The sequence below is a fragment of the Aedes aegypti genome, chromosome 1 (genome assembly GCF_002204515.2).
Source record: "Aedes aegypti strain LVP_AGWG chromosome 1, AaegL5.0 Primary Assembly, whole genome shotgun sequence".
In the NCBI taxonomy this organism is placed as follows: Eukaryota; Metazoa; Arthropoda; class Insecta; order Diptera; family Culicidae; genus Aedes; species Aedes aegypti.
In genome coordinates this window covers 192,863,317-192,889,771 of record NC_035107.1, presented here as the reverse complement: position 1 = coordinate 192,889,771, position 26,455 = coordinate 192,863,317, and the positions used below count along the sequence as shown (strand labels likewise).

Here is a 26,455-nt window from a genome sequence, read left to right as displayed (position 1 = left end):
ATCAAAACAAAGCCAAAAACCGTTGTGCTCTTACTTGAACTGCAGGTAAAGTAATATTTAAGAAACAGTAGTTCTGATCTATCTAATTATTTTTAAATAGCTGTAGTATTTAATAAGCGAACAATAATTGTGAATTTATCTGTATCACGAGAAGAGCTATGAACAACTATCCAGAACAAACGGAGCAAATTAGCAACTACCAGGACGAAGTGGTGACCCTCCGGCAGGATGTTCCTAAGTTGTACAAAGGCTTCTTAATGAAAGAATGCCAAGTGGTGGCTAATAAGCTGGTGAGATCTTATTTTGTTCCTATGAGTATTTGCTATCGTTCTTACATTTTGATAATGTTTTTAGGCCGATGCTAAGTTCGATATTCCCCGCCAAGATCTGGAACGCTTGAAAACTCTGTATCCAAATCAAGTGGACCTCGAAGGAACTCGACTGAGGGATTCGCCAACTACAGCACGAGAATTGCACCAATATGCTCAGATGTTACGACAGTACACACAAATTGGGCAAGATAACGCGTCTAAATAAACGGTAAGAAAAAAATCATTTTCATATTTTAATAAATTTATTTCAATCATTTTCTATATCTAAAATAGTATGTATTTCATTGTATATCATTTCCAAGCAATCCACTCGTGGGTTCAGATGCTAAAAAGATGGAAAGTTGGTAAAATTGAAAATTTTCTCAAGTAAAATACCTTACATTGAGCAAAGTAATTGCTGGCTTGCTTTTGAAAAGATTCCCTTTTGTTAGAACCGTCAGAATAAATACAACTTTCAACTGAAATTTGAAGAAACTTAATAATATTCTTACACTTTCATCTATCGGAAACATTTACATTGTGGAATGCTTCGTTTATCACCACATCGTGAATGTGTTTAATGGGAATGAGGATGTTTTTGGTCGAACCTCCAATGAAGTTAGTCGAATACTGCAGGGCAAAATCCTTAACCAATACGATATTCTCTGTAATAGAAAAACAAAATCGTGATTGCTCAAAAGTTATACTTAGTTGAACATTAAACAAACCATTCTTAACAATCCGAGTATAACTAAAGCCAATCAGAAGCAATAAAATCGCAAAAGCACCATGGAACCAAAGAATGCTTCTTCCGCTTCCGATTATCAGAATGGTCAATGCATAAAGGAATAATACTCCTGCCGCAAGCTTTAGCCGCAACAATCGCTCAACATTGAGTTCCACGTTATCGATCGATAAATTCAGCACGTTCGGAGATTTTTGTACGATTCTTGCGTTGATTTTGCGGCCACAATTTGTCCAGTAGGTTCCCATAATGGTTCGAAATTTGAACTCGAAAATCGCACCAAAGCAGGGTAGGTTGTTTGTTGATAAAAGATGTTCGCACGATTTGCATGTGTTTGTGAAGGCAGCCGTCACTCTTCGAAGCTTTTGAACGACCGTCAGAGAGCATCTGTCGAAGCTTAGAGATGTGAATCGTTTTTTGACGAAAATCACGCTAAAAATATGCACGGAGAAATCTGACTACCCAAAAAATGTATTCTTTCAACTTAATTTTGAGTAAACTGCATTTAGTTTTTACCCACGGTTGAGTTGTTTTGCCCGAGGGGGACGACACATCCAGATGTTTTAGATTAGAATATCTTTATACAATCTTTGCGGTGGCCTTTAATCCTTTTGCTGTAGGTTATCTTGTTTCATCCGTGGCATCTTATAAAACATCTTTATCCATCATCAAAATTGAGTTTATCTATCCACATCACATGAGCGTAACAGATTGACACAGTTTTCATTGATCAACAACAAAGAGGGAGCACGCAGCTGCATCATCGGTGGAATGTTCCCGAACATCAAGACAAATTCTAATTGGGTCCTAAAATGTTTAATGAATTCTCGTTTTTATTCAATAATACGAAAGTGCATGTTCTTTCATCTACTTGAGCAATTTTTCCAGCTCAAAAAAACGGCTATAACATATTTAAACTTTAATTTCAATAATGGTTCCAAATATGAACCTTGACACTTTTGATCATGTTTGACGTTCACGTTGACGACAAAAATGCCACAGTGCTTTTAGTTTTAACACTGGGGTTGTTCCTATCTAACATTTCGGAAGGGACACGGAAAACAAAACATACCCAAAATTTAAGTTTAAGCCAAGGGGTGTGACAAAATCTCAAAAACCGTAAAAATGTTTTTTGGACTTAAATTAACAAAAATCATTTGATGTGTTTCTTGTCTAAACTTAAGTGATTGGTACTAAAATTGAGACAGGGCTTTAGGACCCTATTGGTAAAATGTGACACCCTTACCCATAAATACATATTTGATTGATTATCAAATTCGGTTATAATTTAACAATATATCAACAAAACTACTTGCTTTTTCGCTTTTTGGAAGCTACGGATGCCATGGATTCCATCACAAATTTTTCAGGTTTACTTTGACGATGCTAAAGGCCTTAAGCGGGGGCCACAATGGTCCGTCAACTTCGACTTCGACTTCAGCGTTAACGCATCCGTCAATGTACTAAAAACGTTGACGGATGCGTTAATGCAACACATGCGCACAATACTGCGTTGCGTCGTGCGTTGTTATTATTGTTGAATTGCGTCATTCTCATCGTAGTCTTGTTTACCTACATCAAGTTGTGATCAATTTTTCCTCGGAGTTGAACTTTTGTGTGATGTTGACTGCATTTCTAGCGGAATCCGAAGTTTTGCCATTTTTTTTTGTTTTGAATCTTCCGTCACGCGTTGGCTGCTGCGTCAACTTTGAAGATTTTCAAAGTTTAGCACAGCGTCAGCGTTTTTAGTACATGCGTGCGTTAGACGCAACGCATCATTGTGGGGTGCTGCATTGAATATCATTACTTTAAACTTAGCTGTCAGTTAAAGCTGACGGTGAAGTCGACGCTAACGGACCATTGTGGCCGCAGCTTTACTGCAAGCCATTAAATTGAACTTTAAGCCAGGATGGCGAAGCATGCAAAATTGAACAGCTGCTCCTGAAAAAAATAGCACGGTGATCAGTACAATTTCCCAGAAGTGAGCATTTTGCTTACCGTTCTGGAAACAAATCTAGAGCTCGATTTGAAAAGGTCCTAAGTAACAAAAGTAAATGATTCAAGTTTATTTCACCATTAGGTAGATTCTAATCAGTTTAGTATGAGGGTAAAGTACCATTTTGATATAATATTTCTTCAAAAATACAAAAACAATTTACACTTTGACGTAATTAACAAAAACTAGGAACAGACAAAATTTGTTCATTCGTCCTATTGCGCATTAGGTCGAATGTACCTAAATCGAAAAAAAAAACGCATATTCGACCTTTTGTTTTATATCTTCAAGTTTACAAAATTCCCCCAGAATCAGACTCTGGTTGAGCTACTGTGCAAACTATTTATTGAGATGAAGGCAAACGGCAGTGCTGGTGCTGTGTCATTTCCTAGGAATTCATGTTTTAGTGTTCTCGATTGTGAAAGATCTTAAGGAAAAGTTTAAGGAAACCGACAAACGCATCCGTTGCATCTTCTGTAGAGTAGACATTCAGTGGAGATGTGAATTTGCACTGAGTTACATCGCTGATCGCATTAATCGCTTCGTCAACGTTATACAATACATATACCTTTACGCAGAAAACTCCAGAAATTCTCTGAAAATCTCTATTTCTGTTTACAACGGTGTGTCGTAAGTGCTAAGCTGACCATCAATCAGTCCGATCGTACTTTGACGTATGGACATTTTCAGACGTCAAACGTCTGAACGTGCCCGTTCGATATGCAGCGGTGACTGGCGTTAGGTCGCATCGATTAGGTCGAATGAACCAAGGTATCTAGAAGGGAGGTAATTCAATGTGTCATTTAGCACAACCCGCCATTTTGGGAAACAATCTGACAGCTGGCGAGTTTATGTTGCTCCATCAGACTAGCAAGCCTTGAGATCCTAGCAACCTTTCCCCCTCATTTTTTATTTCGTTTCGAAAACGTCATTCAACAACCAAATGTGAAACTTTATGTTAATCGGTGACGACATTTATCCAAAGAAAACCCGAAATGGGTTTGAACCAGTTCACCCGTAAAAACAAAGGCAAATTGTTGGTGACGATGATAATTTGAGAATTACATTGGGAAAAGACGCATGCGATTTAAATGGAAATAAATGGTTTTATTGCTATACTTGTGTCCATTGTACCGCGAAATGGGATGGGATGAAAGATCTTTTATCAACTTCTTGCCTTTGAAGCATGTAATATTGAACACAATACCAGAATCTTCTAGTTTATTTCTCTCCAAACATACACATATTAATATAAATTGAATATCGTAGAAATAGCACAATCCTCCATGATATCGAAAGGTTCATTCGATTCAATTCCCATCTTTGAAATGCACGCTGTAAAGAAGAGTCCGAAATTTCAGTTTCATTGATAAATAACGGCATCCTAAAACGGAACAACTGAAATTATGTTTTAAACTTATCTAAGAAACACATTTATTTTGTACCTGTACTCTCAAACTGTCGTTTGTGTCCAAAAATTTTCTACTCCTTTTCAATTTTCAAACCGTAATAATAAACACAATGGAAACGATAGCAACTATCGGAGGGGAGAATTGCATCAACAAACTCGCCAGCTGTCGTTTTCCTCCCCCTGCTGTCCATGACTCCCCGCATCCACTGACTGCTTAGATTGCTGTACCTGTCTTCAATATACCTTGGAATGAACCACAAGCAATCTCAGATAGACGGAAAACTTTTTTATACTCGTAAATAAAAAAATTGAGTGTATTCTTATGCTTTTGTTCAAATGTTTACTGGGAGGGATTTCGTTTTGTGTCTTAATACGTATATTGTGTGCTTTTTAGCTGGTTGCTTGAAATAGGAATTGAATTTCGTTTGAGAAACTTCATACACTGAGTTATCTCAGACAGTCAAAAATGTCACATTCGACCTTTTCAAATCGAGCTCCAGAAATAGCTAGGGGTTCATTCACATATTTCATAACCAGGGCCGGATTTACAAATGTGGGGGCCCCGGGGCCAGAAATTTGTGGGGGCCTTTTAAGATTTTTTTGGTGTTGTAGAATGGACTCAAAGATAGTTCCCTCATATATATTTTTTATCGAGGTCCTCTATTTACCACAAACCAGTTTTATACTGCTTTGAAAGCTTTTTTATTTATTAGTCTTTATTAATGATAATTAATCTTTGAGTACTATATCATTAAATTCCACTAGAGTTTGTATATTTCGTATCCTGTCAAAGGATGGTAAATGGTGAAGTAATAAATTCGGTTTTAATTTACTCTAATTCACGAGATTTTTAACTAACCTAGGGTAGTTCATCTCGGGACCAACTGCTATCCTTCCCTTCTGAAGAAAGTCGTCATCATAATCTTAAGATCATAGATGACTATCTCGGGTATAGAATTCGATCCCGGAACCTAGACGTGACAGTTATGGGTTCTAAACCTTACCAGACCCGTCCTCAGCCTCATAAATATTCTACTGAGCTCAAAAACAAAACGAGACCTCGAAATATTTTTTTGTCATTAAATTTAAAAAAAAAACTTTAGAATGCACTGATGCATGAATTTATGTTGTGCATAGGGTAAATTATGTATTTTGGACAGGCTAAGGATATGTCTGGAAATGGCGATCGATTAACTGCATTAGATACTAATATTTCATTACGTAATGATACTTATATGCTAAATGTCTCATTGTATTTTGAGTTTCTGGGGAAAAAAGCTTACAAACTGTAGCATTAGCTTCCAAAATAGCGTTTTTAGGCGGCCTGTCTGTTATACATTTCGGACACCTAATATACAATTTGGACACCCTTATGTGAATATAATTTGGACAGGGGCGTTATCTCAATATCCATGCAATGGTTTCTTAAAAAGACGATTGTTTCATAAAACTTTGGGAGTTTACATGTGACTTATGCATTTTCTTCGCTTATTGGATGTGTATATTAGTGATAATCAATAATTTCATTTAATGCAAGCATATATCATCAGATCCACGATAAAACGCCTGCAAGTATGCATGCATACGACATTCCAGTGTATTTCATCAGATGGCTAAATTATATCAACAGAACAAAAACCATAATCTATTTTGGACATCCCCTGATTTATGCCCTATATACTCGTGTTAAGATTTCAGATGAACTTAGCTTAAAATTTAGACATATTTTATCATATTGTCAATTTTAAACTTTTTATGAATGCCAATTCTGAGCGCTATTATTGCATTTAATGTATGTTCTTGAAATGCACTTCCTCTTGCATTCGTAGGTTTCACAGATGTTATATTGATCCAATTTTCAATTTTGATAGTTTTTAAGCTAATTTGTAATTGTTTTGAAAATGGTCATCAGTATTAAGTAGCATAGTGTATTAATAATGCAATACATGATTTCCCGTACATATATTCCTCACCATCTCATTGGAAATGAGCATAGAATGGCTAGCCTGTCCAAATTATATGCATGTCCAAGTTATATACGTTACCCTATTTTCAATGATATTGAAAAGACACGGACAACGTCTTCACCCGGATAAAAACGTATCATTCAGTGAATGGAATAAACCATTAATGTACAATATAACGTATTGGATACAATACAGCGTATTGTAATTGAATGTCGAAGCAATATTATTCTTGTTTGGATAAACAATTCAAAAACAATATAATATATTGTAACAGAACATTGTATTGTTTTTAATTGGTTTTATACCTTACAATTTTGGTCAAATTCCTATTTTCGAGTAAAACAACTGTTGCTTTTTTCTATGTAGCTTTGCTGAAAGAAATAAACAAAACAAGTTCAGAAAGCAAGAAATGTTGGGTGAAAAATATTCAAAAAGTAAAAATAAGTAGTTTTTTAGAAGTCACTTGACATTAGCTGTAACGACGAATGCAATCATGATACAGTTCGTTGAATTGTTTTTGTATTGTACAACAATACACGAATTGCTAATCAAGACAATACATGAACAATATATCGTATTGTATTTTCAAAATGTTTGTATGAGAAAATATCTATATTTGTATTGTTACGATACTTAACCACCCATACATTATATTGCCAAAATCTCATATACAATACAGTGAACTGTTCAAAACAATATATTGTACTGTAATTGTATTGTCATTGTACAATATACTGTATTGTATTTCCAATATATTGAATGGTACTGTTGCAATACGCTATATTGTTTTTGTATTGTATTTTTTATCCGGGCAGCCGTTTAGCTGCACAGACTGTAACTTAACACTAGACAACGGACAAGCATGCTCCAGTGGCACAGTCATGAAACATTCCTGACGAAAAGTTTCAATGACTGAAGCGGAATCGAACCCACACCCCATGACACGATGCGATTAATCGCCTGACGACACTAACCCACGGCCACGAAGAATGTATATGTTTTACTCTTTAGATTTATTCTCTTAGATAACTTTGTACTGCAATTTAATTAAAGAAATTCTTATGCTCCGTTGTTGATCAGGTTTTTGAAGTTGTGTGTGTATACACTCAATCACGATTTGCTTGTTCGGTAATTTCATAAAAAATACCGAACTTTCAGCTTTTTGATTGATAACTTCTAACGTTCAGTAATATTTTTTACTTTTTACTGAACTACGGTAGCTGTCAGACCCAATTTTGCAACATTACTGAACAGGCCAAAAAGTCAGTAACTATTCAGTTGTTGATGTTTTTTTACTGATTTGTCGTCAAAATCAAATCAAAACAAACTGATGCGCACAAAAAATGAATGATTTCGTTGTGCATCCATCCAATTCATGTTCATCCGGTGAACATTCTGTTGGGTTACCGGACCCTTCCCAACATCGAATAGGGGGTAATTTATTGCACTTCCATTAGTGTAGTTGGGTTGCAGGTTTGAGGCCAGTCCATTTCTTTTTGGGGTCCAAAACTTCCTCTTTTGTCCACAATAATACACAAATCGTCCGATACTTAACACATATTATTCACAACATTCACATTTATTACTAACTACAGTCCACATATATTTACAGTGTCCACAAATAGTTTTCTACAGCTAACACAACATAAAACACATTAAAATCCGTTTGGCTCTTCTCCTATCATCCTGCTTAAAGAGTTAGAGCCTACTGGTGAGTAAAGATCTAAATTACGTGACGATCATACTGATGACGTCATTACTTCACTTGCTCTATGAGAGGAGAGAAATATTCCTAGGAGAGGCTTTATCAATTTACCAATGAAGTAGCTAGAGTGAGTGGGCTTACTACCAAACATCCTCACCCACCCTGAAATTTCTAATTTCTGAATAACTAAAATTCTAGCCTGATCGACACGTTTTAAACTATGCCTAAAGCTTCCATACTGTTTCAGACCTGAAATATGCGTGGTTCTCACCCACCATGTGAAAACTATCCTGAAGAATATGACTAAAGCCTAAAATTGTTTTTAAAATTACTTTGCAACATTTACATGTTTCGATCTCCTTCTCATATCCATGCTGCTGTGGAACATGTGATCGCAGGCAGCTTCATCCTATCGTCAAGTGGTTTGATGGGTTGACTCTCACGTCACATGCAACGTAAGGTCTTTACCAAAGGCGCAGAGTGCCACCTTGTTTGTATAGCCCCGATGCAGTCGTCTTGATTGTTGTATTGGATCCGATGCGAAGCTTGGGAACAGATCACATTGATTCCTAATCTGTTGGGTGTGTTGTAGCCGACCGTTATTGCCTTGGGTGATAGCTTAACCGTGCGATTGTAGTCGTTCATACAGCCCAGTTTACCACTGATTCCATTGTCGATCACGTAAGATGCTCGTCGCTTTCGGCAATGCTTGGTGGTGTATAGCGTGTCGTGGTTATCCTCTATATTTTCATCTCAATTGATAATTGATGTCGTATCTCGTAGTGGTGGGTATCACAACCGATAATGAGGAAGTCATGTAGTATCTTTGTAATGTCCAGCTTCAGTAGACATATACTGACGCTTTACCTGACTAAGAGTATAACTTCTCTTTAGTTGATTCCGTTCGGTCGTCGGTTGAAATTGGTCCGTATCGTGCAAACCGATTGCACTTCAGCGCGATTTATTGGTGTGCTCCATCCTTGAAATTGGTTTTGAACACCCTTGTGTTCAATCATTGGAGTTGGCACGGACCACCTTTGTGTTCCATCCTTGTGTTGGGTTTTGAACGCCTTTGTGTCCAATCCTTGCAATTGGTAGAACACCCTTGTGCTCTGTACGTGGGGTTGAGATTTGAACACCCTTGCGTTCAATCCTTGAGAGTGGTTTAGAACACCCTAGTGCTCTATCCTTGGGTTTGGTTTAGAACACCCATGTGTTCTATTCTGGGTTAGAATTCGAGCGCCCTTGTGCTCGAATTGTGTGGTGAATGAAGGACACCTTTTGTATTCTTTCCTCAGAATGCCATTCTGCACCCGTTGTGCTTATGGCTTGGGTCCATCAGATGGCACACCCGTGGTGTCATCTTAGTGACCGTGAAATGGGTTAGGGCGCACTTCTTATTCCGAAGAAATGCGCAGCGCATACCCTGTGTATACGCTTCCTCCATGAATCGCCAGACAGGGAACCTTGTATGCCTATAGCCAATGCGAAAGGAGTTGGATCATTTCGTGTCTCCATTAGCCTTGGGAATGTTTGATGAACATTTGATATATTCCGCGAACCAATGATATGAGGTGTTTGAGTACACCATAGAATCCGTTAACCTAGAAACGCGCACCCTATTTGTACGTGGGCTGTGATAAAATAATTGGGACACTCATCATCCCGGAAACAGTGATAAGGACACCCTGTGTGCCCGGATAATATGTAGTTTGGACGAACGCCATGTGTGCTGGTGATTCGATGACAATACTTGGTTTTGGGTAATCATTCGTCCAACAAGTATCTGAACGTTTGTTCCAACGCGTGTCCGGTGATAGTGTATTGGTGAGTCGAGTACGGTGATGTGAACGCTTCTTCTCGAGTCCGTGTAAAGCGATTGCTAGATTGCTAGATTGGTGTGCGCATCCATGTATTGATTTGGTTGCCAGCTCTCACCAGGTTTCCAGAAGAGTCCGATCCCGAGAGCGTGGATTGATGACGTCGTCGATCCCGAGAATGTAATATTGGTGTAAGTAACAAAATTGCTCATGCCTTGCTCGGCTGGGCATATACAGTAAGCTGCTTACCTGACCAAGTAGGTGCAGCCACTTGGCTCCGTTGTGCTATCTGATCCATCCAAAACAGTGATAAAAGTGATCTCGAGTTGTGGTTTGTGATGAAAATGGGATAGTGATGCATTCCGTGTCAGACGGTTATCCGTATCCGCTGTATTCGATGGTTAATGGCCAGTTTCCATTCCATATTTCCAAGCTAGTGTGTTCTCCAACCAAAACGGTAGCTGTGTAGTTGTGATCAGGCATAGTTTGGGTGCATATTTTGATTGCCCGATATTGCTCTTGAACTCGATCCATGTCTCCTTGATGACGTCGTAGATTGTGCATACGACGAAATTTGTAAACAGCTGATTCTGCTGCGGTTGATGCAGTAAGTTTGCGCCACTGTGCGATGCCGTGATTTCTCGTGAATTGCTCAGATGTGTTCCATTGGAGATCGAGAAGCGGTAGAAGGAGTGTAAATATCTACATGGAGCGTTCGGCAGGACATATACTATGTGTATTTACCTGTGCAACCAGGCAGTGCGCCTAGGTTGAATCCGTCGAGTATCCGTAGAGTCCAGAAACGGGTTTTGATACTAAATCGTTTTGGCGTCGATGCGTTTAGTTTCGATGGTATTCCAAACAGAACCAAAGCTAGCCATCTTGAGTGTTGCTTACTTCCAGTTAGAATTCAGGCAATTGTTCAGATCAAAGACGCTGGAGCTGACCATTGCTTATGGCTGCCAATTGTATGGACGTACAATATCGCTTGAAATCCTTTATTCCGTGTTGGCGCCGAAGCCACGTATCCTAGGCGATGGCAGTTTCCTTTGTCCGGTTGACTGGAGTTTAATCCGGCTCGAAGGACCATTATGTTGGGTTACCGGACCCTTCCCAACATCGAATAGGGGGTAATTTATTGCACTTCCATTAGTGTAGTTGGGTTGCAGGTTTGAGGCCAGTCCATTTCTTTTTGGGGTCCAAAACTTCCTCTTTTGTCCACAATAATACACAAATCGTCCGATACTTAACACATATTATTCACAACATTCACATTTATTACTAACTACAGTCCACATATATTTACAGTGTCCACAAATAGTTTTCTACAGCTAACACAACATAAAACACATTAAAATCCGTTTGGCTCTTCTCCTATCATCCTGCTTAAAGAGTTAGAGCCTACTGGTGAGTAAAGATCTAAATTACGTGACGATCATACTGATGACGTCATTACTTCACTTGCTCTATGAGAGGAGAGAAATATTCCTAGGAGAGGCTTTATCAATTTACCAATGAAGTAGCTAGAGTGAGTGGGCTTACTACCAAACACATTCGTTGTGCGGATGTTGGTCCGGATGTCATTTAATGTAAACATTGCCCGCATTTACAGCAGAAAATAAAAAAAAGTGGAGGGTAAAAGAAGACCTAGATAAGTCCATGAGAATATCCTGCTGTAAAATCGTCCGGCGCCGGGAGATACGGCGTTGGTAAACAAACTTTTCCTGTACCTATGTTGCGCTTTCTCGTGGTAAGTAATCGAAATTTAGTGAGAAACTCAACCATTTTAAGCAACCAAAAAGGTTCAGCACGATTTAACTGCTTACGTTGATAGATTCGGTTGGTTTCCATACCAGAGGTAAATTCATCTGCATCATTGAGTTTGCCTCTTGTATGTAAACCAACCAAATAATGATTTTGTCACACATTTTTCGATTACTTCCACTGAGATATGAGCATACCGTATAGGTTTATTCGCACGAAAAATGCATGTCGATGTCCATGTCGATTGGGGTTTAATTTGTATTGATTTATGAAAAAAAAACAGTATCCGGAGAAGCAAAGCATGAAGCATGGAAAACTGGAAAGCCAGTAAAAAGGCTCTAAAATTTTACTGACTAAGTAATTTCCATCAATCAAAACATATTTTGGTTTACTGGTTTTTTTTTCTGTAATCGTAAAAATTACTAAAAAAAAACCGTAGTTCCAAAACCCAGTAAAATTTTATTGGGGTTGGTAATCTGAATTGGCTGTGTATGCGATATCTAAGTATGTTTATCCTCCACATTACTCAGCAAATTTATAAATCACATTCGAACCTAAAGCCTGGTTTGCTACTGAAAAGGAATCGCTAAAGAAATTTCTCGTCGATTCCTTGCAGAAAATTTCTACAGCGACTCCCATTTGAATTGAAATTTCTTTTCAAATGCGTACTGCGATCAGAAAAAAAGCGTATTCTTGATCAATTCCTTGCAGAAATTTTCCATCCATCAAGATAGGCCGAGAAATTACTTGTCAGCAGCGACTCAGGCTTAAGCATGCGTAATGAATTGTCTTAAAAAAGCCTTCAATATAGTTGGCAAAGTAAGTGATAATTCCATAGTCGTAAAACAAAATTACATGAAGACAATATCCCAAGTAGCAAAGTTAATTTTATGCTATTCTTGAAGTATTCTTTTACACCAATTCTATAAAACTAGAAATAAAACCAGTAATTCTACAACCCTACACTAACCCAATGATAAACCTCCCATAAGACTAAAGTGGCCCATGCTAGAGACGGTGTTGGAGATCAACTGTCAAGTATCTCTTAAAACTTGTAATCATCGCTTATGACAATCCTCAACACTTTCATAAACCTTCCACAAGTGGTTCTCAAGACAAGTTAAACTCACAATATGTTTATCATGTTGGTTTCGCTAACGAATTTATAAACACTTCTTCATAAAATTATCAATCAATAATAAAACAAAATGCAAATTAAAACATCCGTGATGATAACTTTCTGTTTTTTTATACCTACATGTGTAACACCCGAAACGCACAATGCGCCTCAACAATATTGAATTTTCAGAAAAACAAGTTCATCAATTTGGTGCCCGAAAATGTTGAACAATACAGCATACATGGATTCTCCCATCATGGCTCCCTTGCCAAAGCATCGATAATTACAATCATGGCGGTAGTTTTACTCAACACCGTCATAGAACCATGACAAACTTTGGTGAACTCGGGCAAGCGTAACAAATATCACTTGAGAGTTCTTAGGCTTAAGGCGATCTTGATGAAGACAAACTGATCTTCTTGAAGCACATTTTGACGTTTGTTTATTTACACTTTTCGTTTTTGGAGAAAAGCGTTTATGCTAGATTTTGTTACGGCATGAAATTTAAAGCTACAAAACGACTAAAGGTAAGTATTTCCAGCTGTGGATAACTTTTTAATATATCATGGCCAAGAGGAGGTAGACCACTGGAACTGGTTGTTTGCGTTATTAGTAAGTTGTGCGCCGTGAGTTCAACAACGACTTCCGTGAAGAACAGATCGAAAATCCACGCAAGGCGCTCCGTAAACGATAGAATTCATAATACTATCAATACTATCAATAATGTACATATTAGTGCGTTGATTGATGGGGGAGAAATTTATGATGTTCTCAGCCAAGAGTTTTTACTCTCGCTCGAGCACGTTCTTACAGATAAGTACGAGAGTTTCATAAAACTGTTGCCAAGGTCACTTGTTCTTATTGAAAATGAAGTTTTATGTTATGCATCCGAAGTGCTCTTGAAGAAGTATTTAAAACCAAAAACGGTTCAAGATTATTTCTACTGGGTGAAAATCACTATAAAACCTAGAAGAATATGCAAATCTACGATAAAACTATCATAAAAATAAATAAAGCCAGTTAGAATCTAAATTGTTACTTGGGATATGCAACCCCTTTGATTTTTTTTCACGTTGTTGATTTTGTAAAGTTGGTGTTGATTTTTAATTTAAAGTTGTGTTGCAAATGTGTTACCACTCATAATTTTATGTTGAAGAATAGTTTGTGGGGGCCCCTAAAATGTGGGGGCCCGGGGGCCATAGCCCCCTTTTTTTTTTTTTTTTTTTTTTTTCTTCTAAGCAATGGGGGGATAATCTGCTCAACAGACGCCGTGTGGGGTTAGGGACCATTTACTACATGCAAGCAGTAAACAGGACTACACCCCCGACCCACTAAACCATTTCCATTGCCGCCAAACCCTTCGTCTCTCCGGGACCACCAAGAAGGCATTGCTTCGAAGAGGGGCTATTGCACATCGCATCCTCCAGGTTAGCTGCGTAGCCATGCAGCAACGAACATCGATGACACGCTTAGGGGGGTCCACCAAGGTAGCATGCTGGCGCTTTGCCAGCTTCCCAAGTGGTCCTCACCTCCCGTTGTCCGCTGAAAGCGGGCAGGGTCGACCACTACGCCCGCGCCCAGCTGCACCGCAGGTATCAAGAACTGATACTGCGGGCTTCGCAATTTGACCTACTGAAGGCTCAGGCCCTATCAGCTAGCACCAGCTGGGATTGCTGACGAAGGGGCCTCCACCTGCCCCGAACAACCAGAGGCTCGTATCCACCCAGTAGGCCGGCGCCACGACAGCAGCGCTACCAGGATGTTCTCCCCGCGGCCACTTAATCGCTGTAAGGGTCGATTTCGACCGTAGGGCACCGGTATGACCTACGTGGCCGACTGCGAACCCTTGGACCACCTGTTGTTTAGCGTCTGCACTAGCCACTCCTCGAGTCCACTCGCCACCTCCTTTGCAGTTCCGAGACGATGTGGGTGATAGCCGATGAAACGGCATTCCAGCCAAACTCGTCTTCACACATCCTCTGGACCAAATTGTCCGGAGTCGTGTCCCGACCGCATGTGGCTAACATGCGGTCACGCATTGTGCGGAAACGCGGGCACACGAACAAAACGTGTTCCGCCGTTTCCTCTAAACCTGCACAAACTGGACATTCGGGAGAACCCGCATGACCGAAACGGTGTAGATACTGTCTAAAGCAACCATGGCCCGAAAGGACCTGTGTCAGGTGGAATGTTAGTTCCCCATGGCGCCTATTGACCCAGATATCTAACCTCGGAATCAACCTGTGAGTCCACACTCCCTTGGTGGAACTGTCCCACGCACGCTGCCATTTGACCATGGAGGCCAGTCTGGCAGTCCTGCGTATGCCTCTTGTGCCGCGCATTTCGAAGCACTCTATGTCTTCCATGATAAGGATACCAATAGGCACCATACCGGTGATGACGCAGAGTGCATCGTGTGACACGGTACGGTACGCGCTCGCAACCCTCAGGCACATTAGCCTATAAGTACTCTCTAGCTTGCTACGGTAGCTCTTGGTACTTAAGGCCGTGCCCCAAGCCGGGCCACCATACCTCAGTATGGACGAGGCGACACTGGCCAGAAGCTTTCGCTTGCTGGCGTACACCGCAGAGCTATTGGACATCATCCGGGACAGTGCCACAATAGCTGTGGAGGCTCTCTTGCAGGCATAATCGACGTGGCTACCGAAGGTAAGCTTATCGTCGATCATCACCCCCAAGTGTTTGACGGAGCGCTTCGAAGTGATCGTGCAGTCGCCTACACTGATCACCGCTTGCTGCACCGACTTTCGGTTGTTGACAACAACCGCCTCAGTTTTGTGGTGAGCCAATTCCAGTTTCCTGGAGCTCATCCACTCCTCCACAATTGCGATCGAGTGGGCTGCAGTCAATTCCACTTCTTCGATCGATTCACCGTAGACCTCCAGCGTAATATCGTCGGCAAAGCCAACGATGACCACACCCGCCGGGAATTTTAATCTCAACACCTCGTCGTACATGACATTCCATAACACCGGGCCCAGGATGGAACCTTACGGGACTCCTGAGGTTATGTGAAAGCACTTCCGACCCACCTCTGTGTCATAGACTAATACCCGATTCTGGAAGTAACTTCCGAGAATCTTGTACAGGTACTCGGGTATCCCCAGACGCAGGAGCGCATCGGCAATAGCCGCCCAACTGGCACTATTAAATGCGTTCCTTACATCCAGAGTCACTACTGCGCAGTAGCGAATCCCCCTCCTCTTACGCTGGAGTGCTATCTCAGCGGTTTTCTTAACCGTCAGAATAGCGTCTACGGTGGACTTCCCTTTCCGGAAGCCGAACTGGTTGCTTGAGAGACCATTTACACTCTCAGTGTACCTCAACAGTCTGTTGAGGATGATCTTCTCGAGCACCTTCCCCGCCGTGTCAATCAAGCATATTGGTCTATACGCCGACGGGTCACCAGGTGGTTTCCCCGCCTTTGGCAATAGTACCAGGCTCTGCCTCTTCCACGCATCTGGAAATACTCCCTCGTCCAGGCATATCTGCATAGCAGATCTCAACATACCGGGAGCCTCCAAGATTGCGACTTTGAGGGCCAGGTTTGGAACTCCGTCCATAGCCCCCTTGGACACCCATAAATGCGGCCCTGCCTGGATGTAATAAAAGGAATAGCAGTTGCTAGTTGAGTTATCAGTCAGTAGCTGTCTGCAGAGAATGGACTAGCTTATTTTCTTTGTGCTTAGAATAAGCTACCCTGGAGTTTGGAATTGTCTTTGTGTACTTCCAATATCTTTCACAACTGTTTCCATCCATAACAGCACCCATCGCCAGTGTCGCTTCTGTTTACAATTTGCTATTTAATCATGGCTTCATGGATTCGGACATCTTCCGTAATGAGTTCGCTAATCATGCCCCTTATTTCCACTCTCCCCCTTTTTGGCTATTGTCCTTCACGGTGGACCGTGGTTTTGCGAAACAGATTTATCACCTCTGTTGCAAGTTGGGCGATGAAATATCCTGTTTTTGGCATTGGTGTTATTATGGAACCTACGGCGATCCAAGGTAATAATTATTCAAATTCATTAGGCCGGAACAAATTTGAAATTTTACTTTTGTCTCCCCCCCCTTCAAAATTTTCAAAAAGTCAGAAGGGGAAAATAAATAAATTATCTTATTCTCAGTGTTGATTTTCATTATTTTCCGTGTTTTTTGCTAGTTTTGTTTTTCGTCTTTACTGTATTACATGAGATAACATGTGTTATTGGATTATAAGACCTCAATTTGTTTGTTTTACTGTAACAGTGTGGCCTATGAAAACAGATTTTTTTATGATTTACATGGATTCTTCTTCTTCTTGGCATTACGTCCCCACTGGAACAGAGCCTGCTTCTCAGCTTCCACAGTTATTAACTGAGAGCTTTCAGTGCCAAAGTTGCCATTTTCGCATTCGTATATCATGTGGCAGATACGATGACCTTTAACGCCCAGGGAAGTCAAGGAAATGTGCATAACGAAAAGACCGGGAATATTATATACATGTTGGACCAAATTGAAATAATCTAAATATGATTTAAAGTTGCATATAAGTGCAACATTTTCGCAGTCTTCTTAAACTTGTTAATAGCTAGAGTACAATTTGGAAGCCGTTTTACGAAAAATGTTATGCGATCGATGTTAAGAATAAAAAAAATGTCGTGTTTATTATTCAAACATTTTGATTTGACGGATATATGAATTGAAAATGATGACTTTTCATGAATTACCATTTTATTATTTTTTGTCCCCCCCCCCCTTGACACATTTTGGTGGAAGGTGACAAAAGAAGATTTTAAGATTTGTTCCGGCCTTATTAGCTAACAATGGGCCTTCCTTAGCCGAGCCGGCTACAAAACAAAGCCATGCTGAAGGTGTCTGGGTTCGAATCCCGGTCGGCCCGTGCGAAAATGGCAAATTTGACAAAGAAAGCTCTCAGTTAATAACAGTGGAAGTGCTCATAAGAATACTAAGCTGAGAAACAGGCTCTGTCCCAGTGAGGACGTTAATGCCAAGAAAAAGATTAGCTAACAAAACGATTATTTTTCTCTGATATGGCTTGAGCGTTACTAACCACAAAAAGATCCGGATAGATGAAAACTCTGGAAGTGCTAATTCCTCTAAATGGCCAATGCTTTTGATGATTGATGCAGCAGATATCAGCCACAATAGTAAATTATGTATGGACGATTTTGACATTTCAACAACTATCAATCAAACCTAGAGTCAAAAATTACAGCAAATCATGAGTTTAGAGAACGATTGCATTGAAATGCATTTCTGATGCATCTTATTTTCTCAAGGCATCAAAAATGATCCACCAAGATCCACCCCTTGAGTATATACAGTGGGGATTCGCTCGTTGGGGGTCCGCTACATGGAATGACTCGATTGTTGGATGTTCGCTGGTTGGAAAACATTCCAACCAAAAAGCAGATGCGTTAGTGTGGAGCATTTTCACCAGCTGTCAATCATTCCAACTAACGGGTCGGATTCGCTAGATGGAAGGCAGTCGTGTTCCAACCAGCGAACCCCCGCTGTATATATTTCAACGATCCATAAAAACTAATGCGTAACTTCCTCTATCAAGTATACGATATAAATCGGCCCCACATCGGATTCATAACCTTAAACAAGATGTGAGCCATTCACTGTTCGTTAAGTTGTCGTTCAGTTTTAACGTCACTTAACGATAGCACGAACTTACGCTTGCACGTGTGTGTTGGTGTGTTGCATTTTTTGAAACCGAAAATTTTCTCGTCCATCGCAGTTCACAGAGCCGAGGAGCAGCCGGAGCAAAAGCTTAACACATTTTTCGACAAGAGTTTGGTTGGTTGGTTGACTAGAATCCAAGATGGCGATGTATGTTGTGATCCGAGTTTCGCGAGCACGTCAGTGAGCGAATTTTTGCTGCGGAAAATCCCACCGGAAGTGTTGAAAAGCGTACGGATACGTGTCGTAATTGTAGGAAAAACTGTGCGGAAGTGTTTTCTTTTCCCGGAGTGAATCAGAGGGGGCGATTGGAAGTGCTAATAGAGTTTTTTCCTCCGATTTCTTCCTCTTGGTTTTGGTGAGCGACGGAAAGAAGAAAAAATCACTCTTCCTGCGGTCGATCGGATTGGAGTTTGGAAGCAGAGGAAGAGGAAACAGAGAAGAAGATTCCCGTTTGTGTCTGCTGCTTCTGCTTGCGTTCCTCCGCTAGGATTTCGAACCGCTTTTTCGGTCAGACGCGGAGCGGCCGGAAGATTTTTCGGGTAGGGTGAAAGTTGTTTCCGGAGGGCCTTCCCATTTGCCGGCATCAAATCTAATTGTGGTCCGAAAAAAGTGCTAACATTTCGCGATTCCAGATCTTGGTGTGGAAAGAAAATATAACCTCGGAGGAAGATTTTTTTTTCTGGTGATATTTTTCTCCCATGGGAAAGTGCTTTGAACCGGATTATTGATATTTTGTGCCCACAACGCAAGAGAGAAAAAAACAGACGTCACCGTTTCTCATTCGAAGGTATCGCAGGAATTGACCAGGATTGGTTTTGGATACTGATTGGCAGGTGAGTACTTTCAATTCCTCCTTTTAATATAAATCCCCAGTTAACCCCTCTTTGTGGCAGGGAATTCAGACTTGAGACGATTTTTTTTTTTGCGCTGGTTGCCAAAGCTTCATCGTTTGGAGAAGATTCCTTCTTCTTCTTTTTTTCTGTGCTGACTTCGCGCAGCGGTTCCTCTTGGAAGGGTGTTGTTGTTCTTATTACTTTTTTTTCCATTGAGAGGCCACCATCACCACTACCACTATTATAATAACACTACCAGTCAATGTGTGACTCTGGCGGATTTTGTTTCCATCCATCTATCGACTATCTCCACGCCGAGAGTCGAGCAGAACTACCAATAGGGTAGACGCATCGGTTTTGGGCGTCGTGGCCTTGGGATTGCCCGTCGTAAATCTAGGATTAATTCGACGTATGTGGCAAAAATAAACAAAATTTTAATTCTTGAAAATTATTCTGACGACCCTCTTTCCGAATAGTAAATGGATTAACATTATCGATTCATCGTATTCCGTTCACAACAGATTTCTAGCGTAACATTTGAAAAGGGCCTAACTGCAAAATGTAAACAAACTTGATTATTCATTATTCGTATCATTTTTTACGTAAATTATTCCTACATACTCTTACGGGCATTCAAAATGCATTATTAATGGTAATTTTATTCAAATTTAAAAGGGCCTATCTGAAAATGATAAAACTAAGAGGGCCTAACTGGTCATGAAAGGGCCTAACTGAAAATTTCCATCAAAATCAGATTGGCCCTTCCGTGCATTTTTAATTTTCCTCCATATTTTTCAATATTTAGCCCTTGTATAGTGATCAGCATAACGTAAAAATTGAGAAATGCTCGATTGAAGATTTTTTTAACATATTGATTGTTACTATTTTAAACTCATTGCTATCTAATAGTTTTAAACTTTTGTTCGACACTCATAGTCTATTACTGGGCCACATAACGTTTTACATCTAACATAATATAAAAACTAGTAAAATATGTTGAATTCAAACATCATCGGCAGATAGGCCCTTTTACGAGTCTTCAAACCAGTTAGGCCCTTTCAATTAGGCCCTTTAATTGACCATGGTTTCAGTTAGGCCCCTCCAGTTAGGCCCTTTTATTTAACACAGTTCCAGTTAGGCCCTTTTGGAATTTGTTAATTTTATTGATTATTGAATAGATTTTCAAAGTTTTAGAACAAAATCAATCGATTATGCGAGAAAATCAACATTGAATATTGAAAATTCTTTATTGAAGATTCAGTACGATATTGATTATTCATATTTCAAACCCTTTCTCCTATTTACTAGTTTTATACTTGTGTTCGACACTCAAAATAGTCTACTAGGTATCCCATAACGTTTTAAATCTTAAATAACAAAACAACTCGTGAAAATGGTTGAATTCAAACATCATCGGCAGATAGGCCCTTTTACGAGTCTGCAAACCAGTTAGGCCCTTTCAGTTAGGCCCTTTGATTGAACATGGTTTCAGTTAGGCCCCTCCAGTTAGGCCTTTTTATTAAACTTAGTTCCAGTTAGTCCCTTTTGTAATTTGTTAATTTTATTGATTATTGAAGTGATTTTCAAAGTTTTAGATCAAAATCAATCGATTAGGTATGTGAGAAAATCAACATTGATTAATAAAAATTCTTTATTGAAGATTCAGTACTATATTGATTCCTATTTCAAGCCCATTCTCTTTTTTACTAGTTTTATCATAATCTTAATGCGAAGTTAGTTGAAAAACTGATTTTTTATCCTGAAAAAAAAATCAATTACATTAAAAATTTTGAATAATTTTTATTTGTTAATTTTTATTTGTTGCCTCTAGTTGTGGATCGAGTTCCAAAAGTCGCGATTTTCACAAAAACAAATTCGTTTGTTTTTGTAACAGCCCTGCAAGAATGCTTCTTATACTTCTTCTTGGCATTACGTCCTCACTGGGACAGAGCCTGCTTCTAAGCTTTGTGTTCAATGAGTACTTCCACAGTTATAAACTGAGAGCTTTCTTTGACAAGTTGCCATTTTCGCATTCATATATCGTGTGACAAGTACGAAGGTACTCTATATTCAGAAAAGTAAAGGAAATTTCCATTACGAAAAAAAACCTGGACCGACCGGGAATGGAACTCAGACACCTTCAGAATGGCTTTGCTTTGTAGCCGCGGACTTAAACTGCTCGGCTAAGGAAGGCCCTCAAGTATAAAACAAGTAAAAAAGTGAATGGGTTTGAAATAGATATAATCAATAAGGTACTGAACCGTCAACCGAGAATATCCAACATTTAGCTATTATTTTATTTAAAAACTATGAAAATCACTTCAATAAGCAATAAAATCAACAAATTCCAAAAGGGCCTAACTGGAACTATGTTTAATAAAAGGGCCTAACTGAAATCATGTCCAATCGAAGGGCCTAACTGAAAGGGCCTAACTGGTTTGAAGATTCATTGAAGGGCCTAACTGCTGATGATATTTGAATGCAACCATTTTCACGAGTCGTTATGCTATTTGAGATTACTAACGTTCTGGGCCACGTAATAAACCATAATGAGTGTCTAACACAAGTATAAATCTAGTAAAAATAAGTGAATGGGTTTGAAATATCAATAATCAATATGTTGCTGATTTTGTATAGAATAGTTTCAAATATTTAGCTTGTATGATATGGTGTTGTTTTCTCACATAATCATTAAATGTTGTCGAAGAATTATGCAAATCACTTCAATAATCAATAAAATTAGCAAATTCAAAAAGGGCCTAACTGGTTTGAAAATTCGTTAAAGGGCCTATCTGCGGATGATGTTTGAATTGAACTATTTTTACAAGTTGTTGTGCTATTTCAAATTCAAATCGTTGTGAGCCACGTAATAGACTATTATAAGTGTCGAACACAAGGGGTTATCCGAAAATGACGTCCATCAATTAGGGCCTCCTCCAATGGGGGGATGTACGAAAATGTGACAGTGCATGGATTGGGTATTAGAAAAAGCGTGACAGAGGTGGTAGAAGGGTTCTAGAAATCCCGAAAAACGATGGACGTCATTTTTGGATCTTCCCCAAGTATGAAACTAGTAAAAATCGAATGGGTTTGAAATAGGAATAATCAATATGGTACTGAAGCTGCGGCCACAATGGTCCGTTAGCGTCGACTTCACCGTCAGCTTTAACTGACAGCTAAGTTTAAAGTAATGATATTCAATGCAGCACCCCACAATGATGCGTTGCGTCTAACGCACGCATGTACTAAAAACGCTGACGCTGTGCTAAACTTTGAAAATCTTCAAAGTTGACGCAGCAGCCAACGCGTGACGGAAGATTCAAAACAAAAAAAATGGCAAAACTTCGGATTCCGCTAGAAATGCAGTCAACATCACACAAAAGTTCAACTCCGAGGAAAAATTGATCACAACTTGATGTAGGTAAACAAGACTGCGATGAGAATGACGCAATTCAACAATAATAACAACGCACGACGCAACGCAGTATTGTGCGCATGTGTTGCATTAACGCATCCGTCAACGTTTTTAGTACATTGACGGATGCGTTAACGCTGAAGTTTAAGTCGAAGTTGACGGACCATTGTGGCCCCCGCTTGAATCTTCAACCGAAAATTTCCAATATTTAGCTATTATATAGTGTTTTTTCACATAATCGCTAAATTTTGTTCAAGATTTATGCAAACCAATTAAAAAATCAATAAAATTAGCAAATTATAAAAGGGCCTAACTGAAACCATGTTCAATCAAAGGGCCTAACTGAAAGGGCCTAACTGATTTAAAGATTCATAATAGGGCCTATCTGCCGATGATGTTTGAATTCAACAATTTTGACGAGTTGTTGTGTTATTTGAGATTAGAAACATAATAGGCCACGCAACAGACTTTAATGGGTGTCGAACACAGGTATGAAACTAGTAAAAATGCGAATGGGTTTGAAATAGGAATTATAAATATGGTACGGAATCTTCAATTGAGAATTTCTCAATGTTTACGTTTTGCAGATAGGCCCTTTTCAAATGTTACGCTAGATTTCACTTTGAACCTACTCGGTTTTTACTTTCAAAACGTTTAATTTCCAGGCAACAGGTCTCTTTTTAGAGATTTGGTATCTATTTTAATGCAAGTCTATACTAATAAGAAAAATGAACAGCGGACAGCTAATCAAGGAATCACATCTTATTTTCTAACAACTAAACTTGTTCACTGTCGAGTATGCTCAGCGTCCAGAGCAGCGTTAAAGGATGTCATCGTAGGGGATCAGCAGTTATGTAGCTACAGCAATTTTTTCAAGAAACTCCCCAATTATTAAAAAAAAAGATCTCGTTGATGGGTTGCACAGGAATCACCACAATAACTCCTCAAGGATTTATTTATTTGGAACAAAGAAAAGCCCTTGGGAGTGAGGTCCCTTTCGAACCTCTTCTCTCAGAGGCATAAAGGAGTTTGAAATCGTCGCTTTGATGTTAGTGAGAGAGAGGAACACAGTTTGGTGACAATGGTGACGTGAATCGGCATGAAGCGTGCTGTTGAACGATGAAGATCTTGGCGTTTTCAATGCGACGTGGTTTGGTGAAATCAGAACGGCTACGATGTCTTAACAGATCATAAGATTCGTCGTTGATGGTATAGATGGCAAGGCTGTAAGCATTGGTCGACTTTAAGATGATTATAGAACGAAGCCACACCTCAAATTTTCAAGAGCACAAAGTCTTGAGAACCAAACAGCGCTTCCCATTGAAAATGTATCCCATTGGTCACCACCAGCAAGCAAGCAAGTTGATTTGATTTTACACGCGATCTGTTGCCAGATTCTCCAGTGTTGTGCACTTGAAAATTCAAAGTTTGGCTTTGCTTTATAATCATCTTGAGGCCCAAGTAAAAATGGTGCAAAAGCCAAAAATGAAAAAGCAGTTTTCCCTTTTTAAATAGACAAATCGAAGAAAATGAAAACACACAGCTCTTTTCGTTTTATTATTTCTTTATTAGTATTATTCCAAACATTACATTCATTTCTTATATCTAGGTATTCTGTGTTATTAGACAACACTATCATCCTAATTTGGTAAAACAAATTAAAGATTTTATTAACATTTTGTTAACAACATATTACATTTCATTTGCCGTAGCAGTTCAGATTTTTTACAGGTGAGTTGATGTCACCTGCTTATAAGAGAAGAAAAAAAACGATTTGAATGTACTTAACCTAGTTTAACCTAAACATATAACGCATTAATCGTGGCAATAGAAGATGTAACGATTTTTGCCTGAAATTAATAATTATTTTATTTGACATTTGATCCAATGTTTCAACATTGGATATTCTATGTAACTAATTGGTACTACACCAAGGAGGAAGCCTCAGAGTCATTTTCAAAATTTTATTTTGAATTCTCTGCAGAGCTTTCTTCCTGGTATTACAACAGCTAGTCCATATTAGTACAGCATACAACATTCTTCTTCTTCTTTCTGGCATTACGTCCCAACTGGGACAAAGCCTGCTTCTCAGATTAGTGTTCTTATGAGCACTTCCACAGTTATTAACTGAGAGCTTTCTTTGCCGATTGACCATTTTTGCATGTGTATATCGTGTGGCAGGTACGATGATACTTCTATGCCCTGGGAATCGAGAAAATTTCCTTTTACGAAAAAGATCCTCGACCAGCGGGATTCGAACCCACGACCCTCAGCATGGTCGTGCTGAATAGCTGCGCATTTACCGCTACGGCTATCTGGGCCCCTAGCATACAACATGGCTGGTCTGAAAATTTGTTTGAATATCAAAAGCTTGTTCTTAAGACAAAGTTTTGATTTTCTATTAATAAGGAGATAGAGGCATTTCAAGCGTGTGCTAGAATAAGGGCGTAAGTCGCATGATCGATTTCTCTTCATCGATCCTCTCTTCATCGATCCTCTCTTCTGTGACTAAAGTTGACAAGATGCGGGTTTGTTAGCATTTTTTCAGTTCAGGACGTTAGGCAATGGTGCAATCTTGCGCCCAGAGGTTTCACACATTCACAGAAGAGAGGATCGATGAAGAGAAATCGATCATGCGACTTACACCCTTATTCTAGCACACGCTTGATTTTACATATTTATTACATTTGGCTTGAATACCCTCAATGAGATTTTTGAAAGTTAAATTCTTATCTAGCATGAGCCCTAGATACATAACTTCATCTGAACCCCTCTCATCGTGACAACATGTATACTTGAAGGTTTCAAATAAAGAGCTTTTGGTCTATGTGGGAATATTATTAGTTGAGTTTTTGAAGCATTAGGAGAAATCTTCCATTTTTGCAGGTATGAAGAAACAATATCCAAACTGTTTTGCAATCGACTACAGATGACACGCAGGCTTCGTCCTTTGGCAGAGAGGCCTCTATCATCCGCAAACAAAGATTTTTGACATCCCTGAGGTAACTCAGGTAAGTCAGATGTGAAAATATTGTATAATATTGGTCCTAAAATGGTGCCTTGGGGAACACCAGCTCTTACAGGAAGTCTTTCAGATCTGGAGTTCTGATAACACTGCGGAACACGTTTTTGTCTCAAGTACCAAAATACTGCTATTCACTCAATTAAGGGTTGCTGAATCTATTACCGTTTACAGTCACGTCTAGTTTTTGAGATATTGGTTGTTGAAATTGCAAAAATTGACTATTTTAGCCAACTTGCATGCAAGTTTGCCAGCTTGTAAGGCAATTTATTTGCTTAATTTGCCACAGAATTCAAACTTTATGTGTATAACAATACTTATCATCAAAGTTTATAATACTTTTAATTCGGAAAATTTATTTTTTGATGGTTTAGAAAAGTATTGTACTTTGCCATATAAGAAAAACGAATTTTGTATAGTGAATGCAAGCATGCTGACAAAACCGGTTTAAACTGGGGCTTCGTGGCCGTGCGGTTAGTGTTACCAAGCATTTAGCCGCATCGTGTCAAGGAGTGTGGGTTCGATTCCCGCTTCAGCCAGAAAACTTTTCGACAGAAAACGTATTTCGACTGTGCCACTGGGCGTTGCATGCTAGTCCGTTGTCTAGTGTGGTGCTTCCTTCAAAGGGCAA

General features: G+C 39.4%; 2 protein-coding genes across 6 annotated transcripts in view; one reads left to right on the top strand and one right to left on the bottom strand.

The window, feature by feature from the left end:
- LOC5577697 (serine/threonine-protein phosphatase 4 regulatory subunit 3) overlaps nt 1-26,455 on the top strand; it is an 87,653-nt gene continuing 61,198 nt past the window's right edge. For 3 of the 5 annotated variants that reach the window (XM_021855994.1, XM_001663431.2, XM_021855983.1), the window contains exon 1: nt 18,607-19,387. The gene's annotated coding sequence lies outside the window, so the exon portion shown is untranslated. Of the gene's footprint in view, nt 291-354; nt 541-18,606; nt 19,388-26,455 lie in introns of those variants that run through there. The other 2 variants (XM_021855993.1, XM_021855990.1) reach the window with 2 other exon arrangements.
- LOC5577700 lies at nt 556-1,392 on the bottom strand. The gene is made up of 4 exons (XM_001663432.2): nt 1,040-1,392; nt 849-976; nt 713-790; nt 556-657 (listed from the first exon to the last, which is right to left on the bottom strand). Exons 1-4 carry the CDS (start codon nt 1,302-1,304, stop codon nt 580-582), a joined length of 549 nt encoding a protein of 182 aa, XP_001663482.1. The 5' UTR covers nt 1,305-1,392; the 3' UTR covers nt 556-579.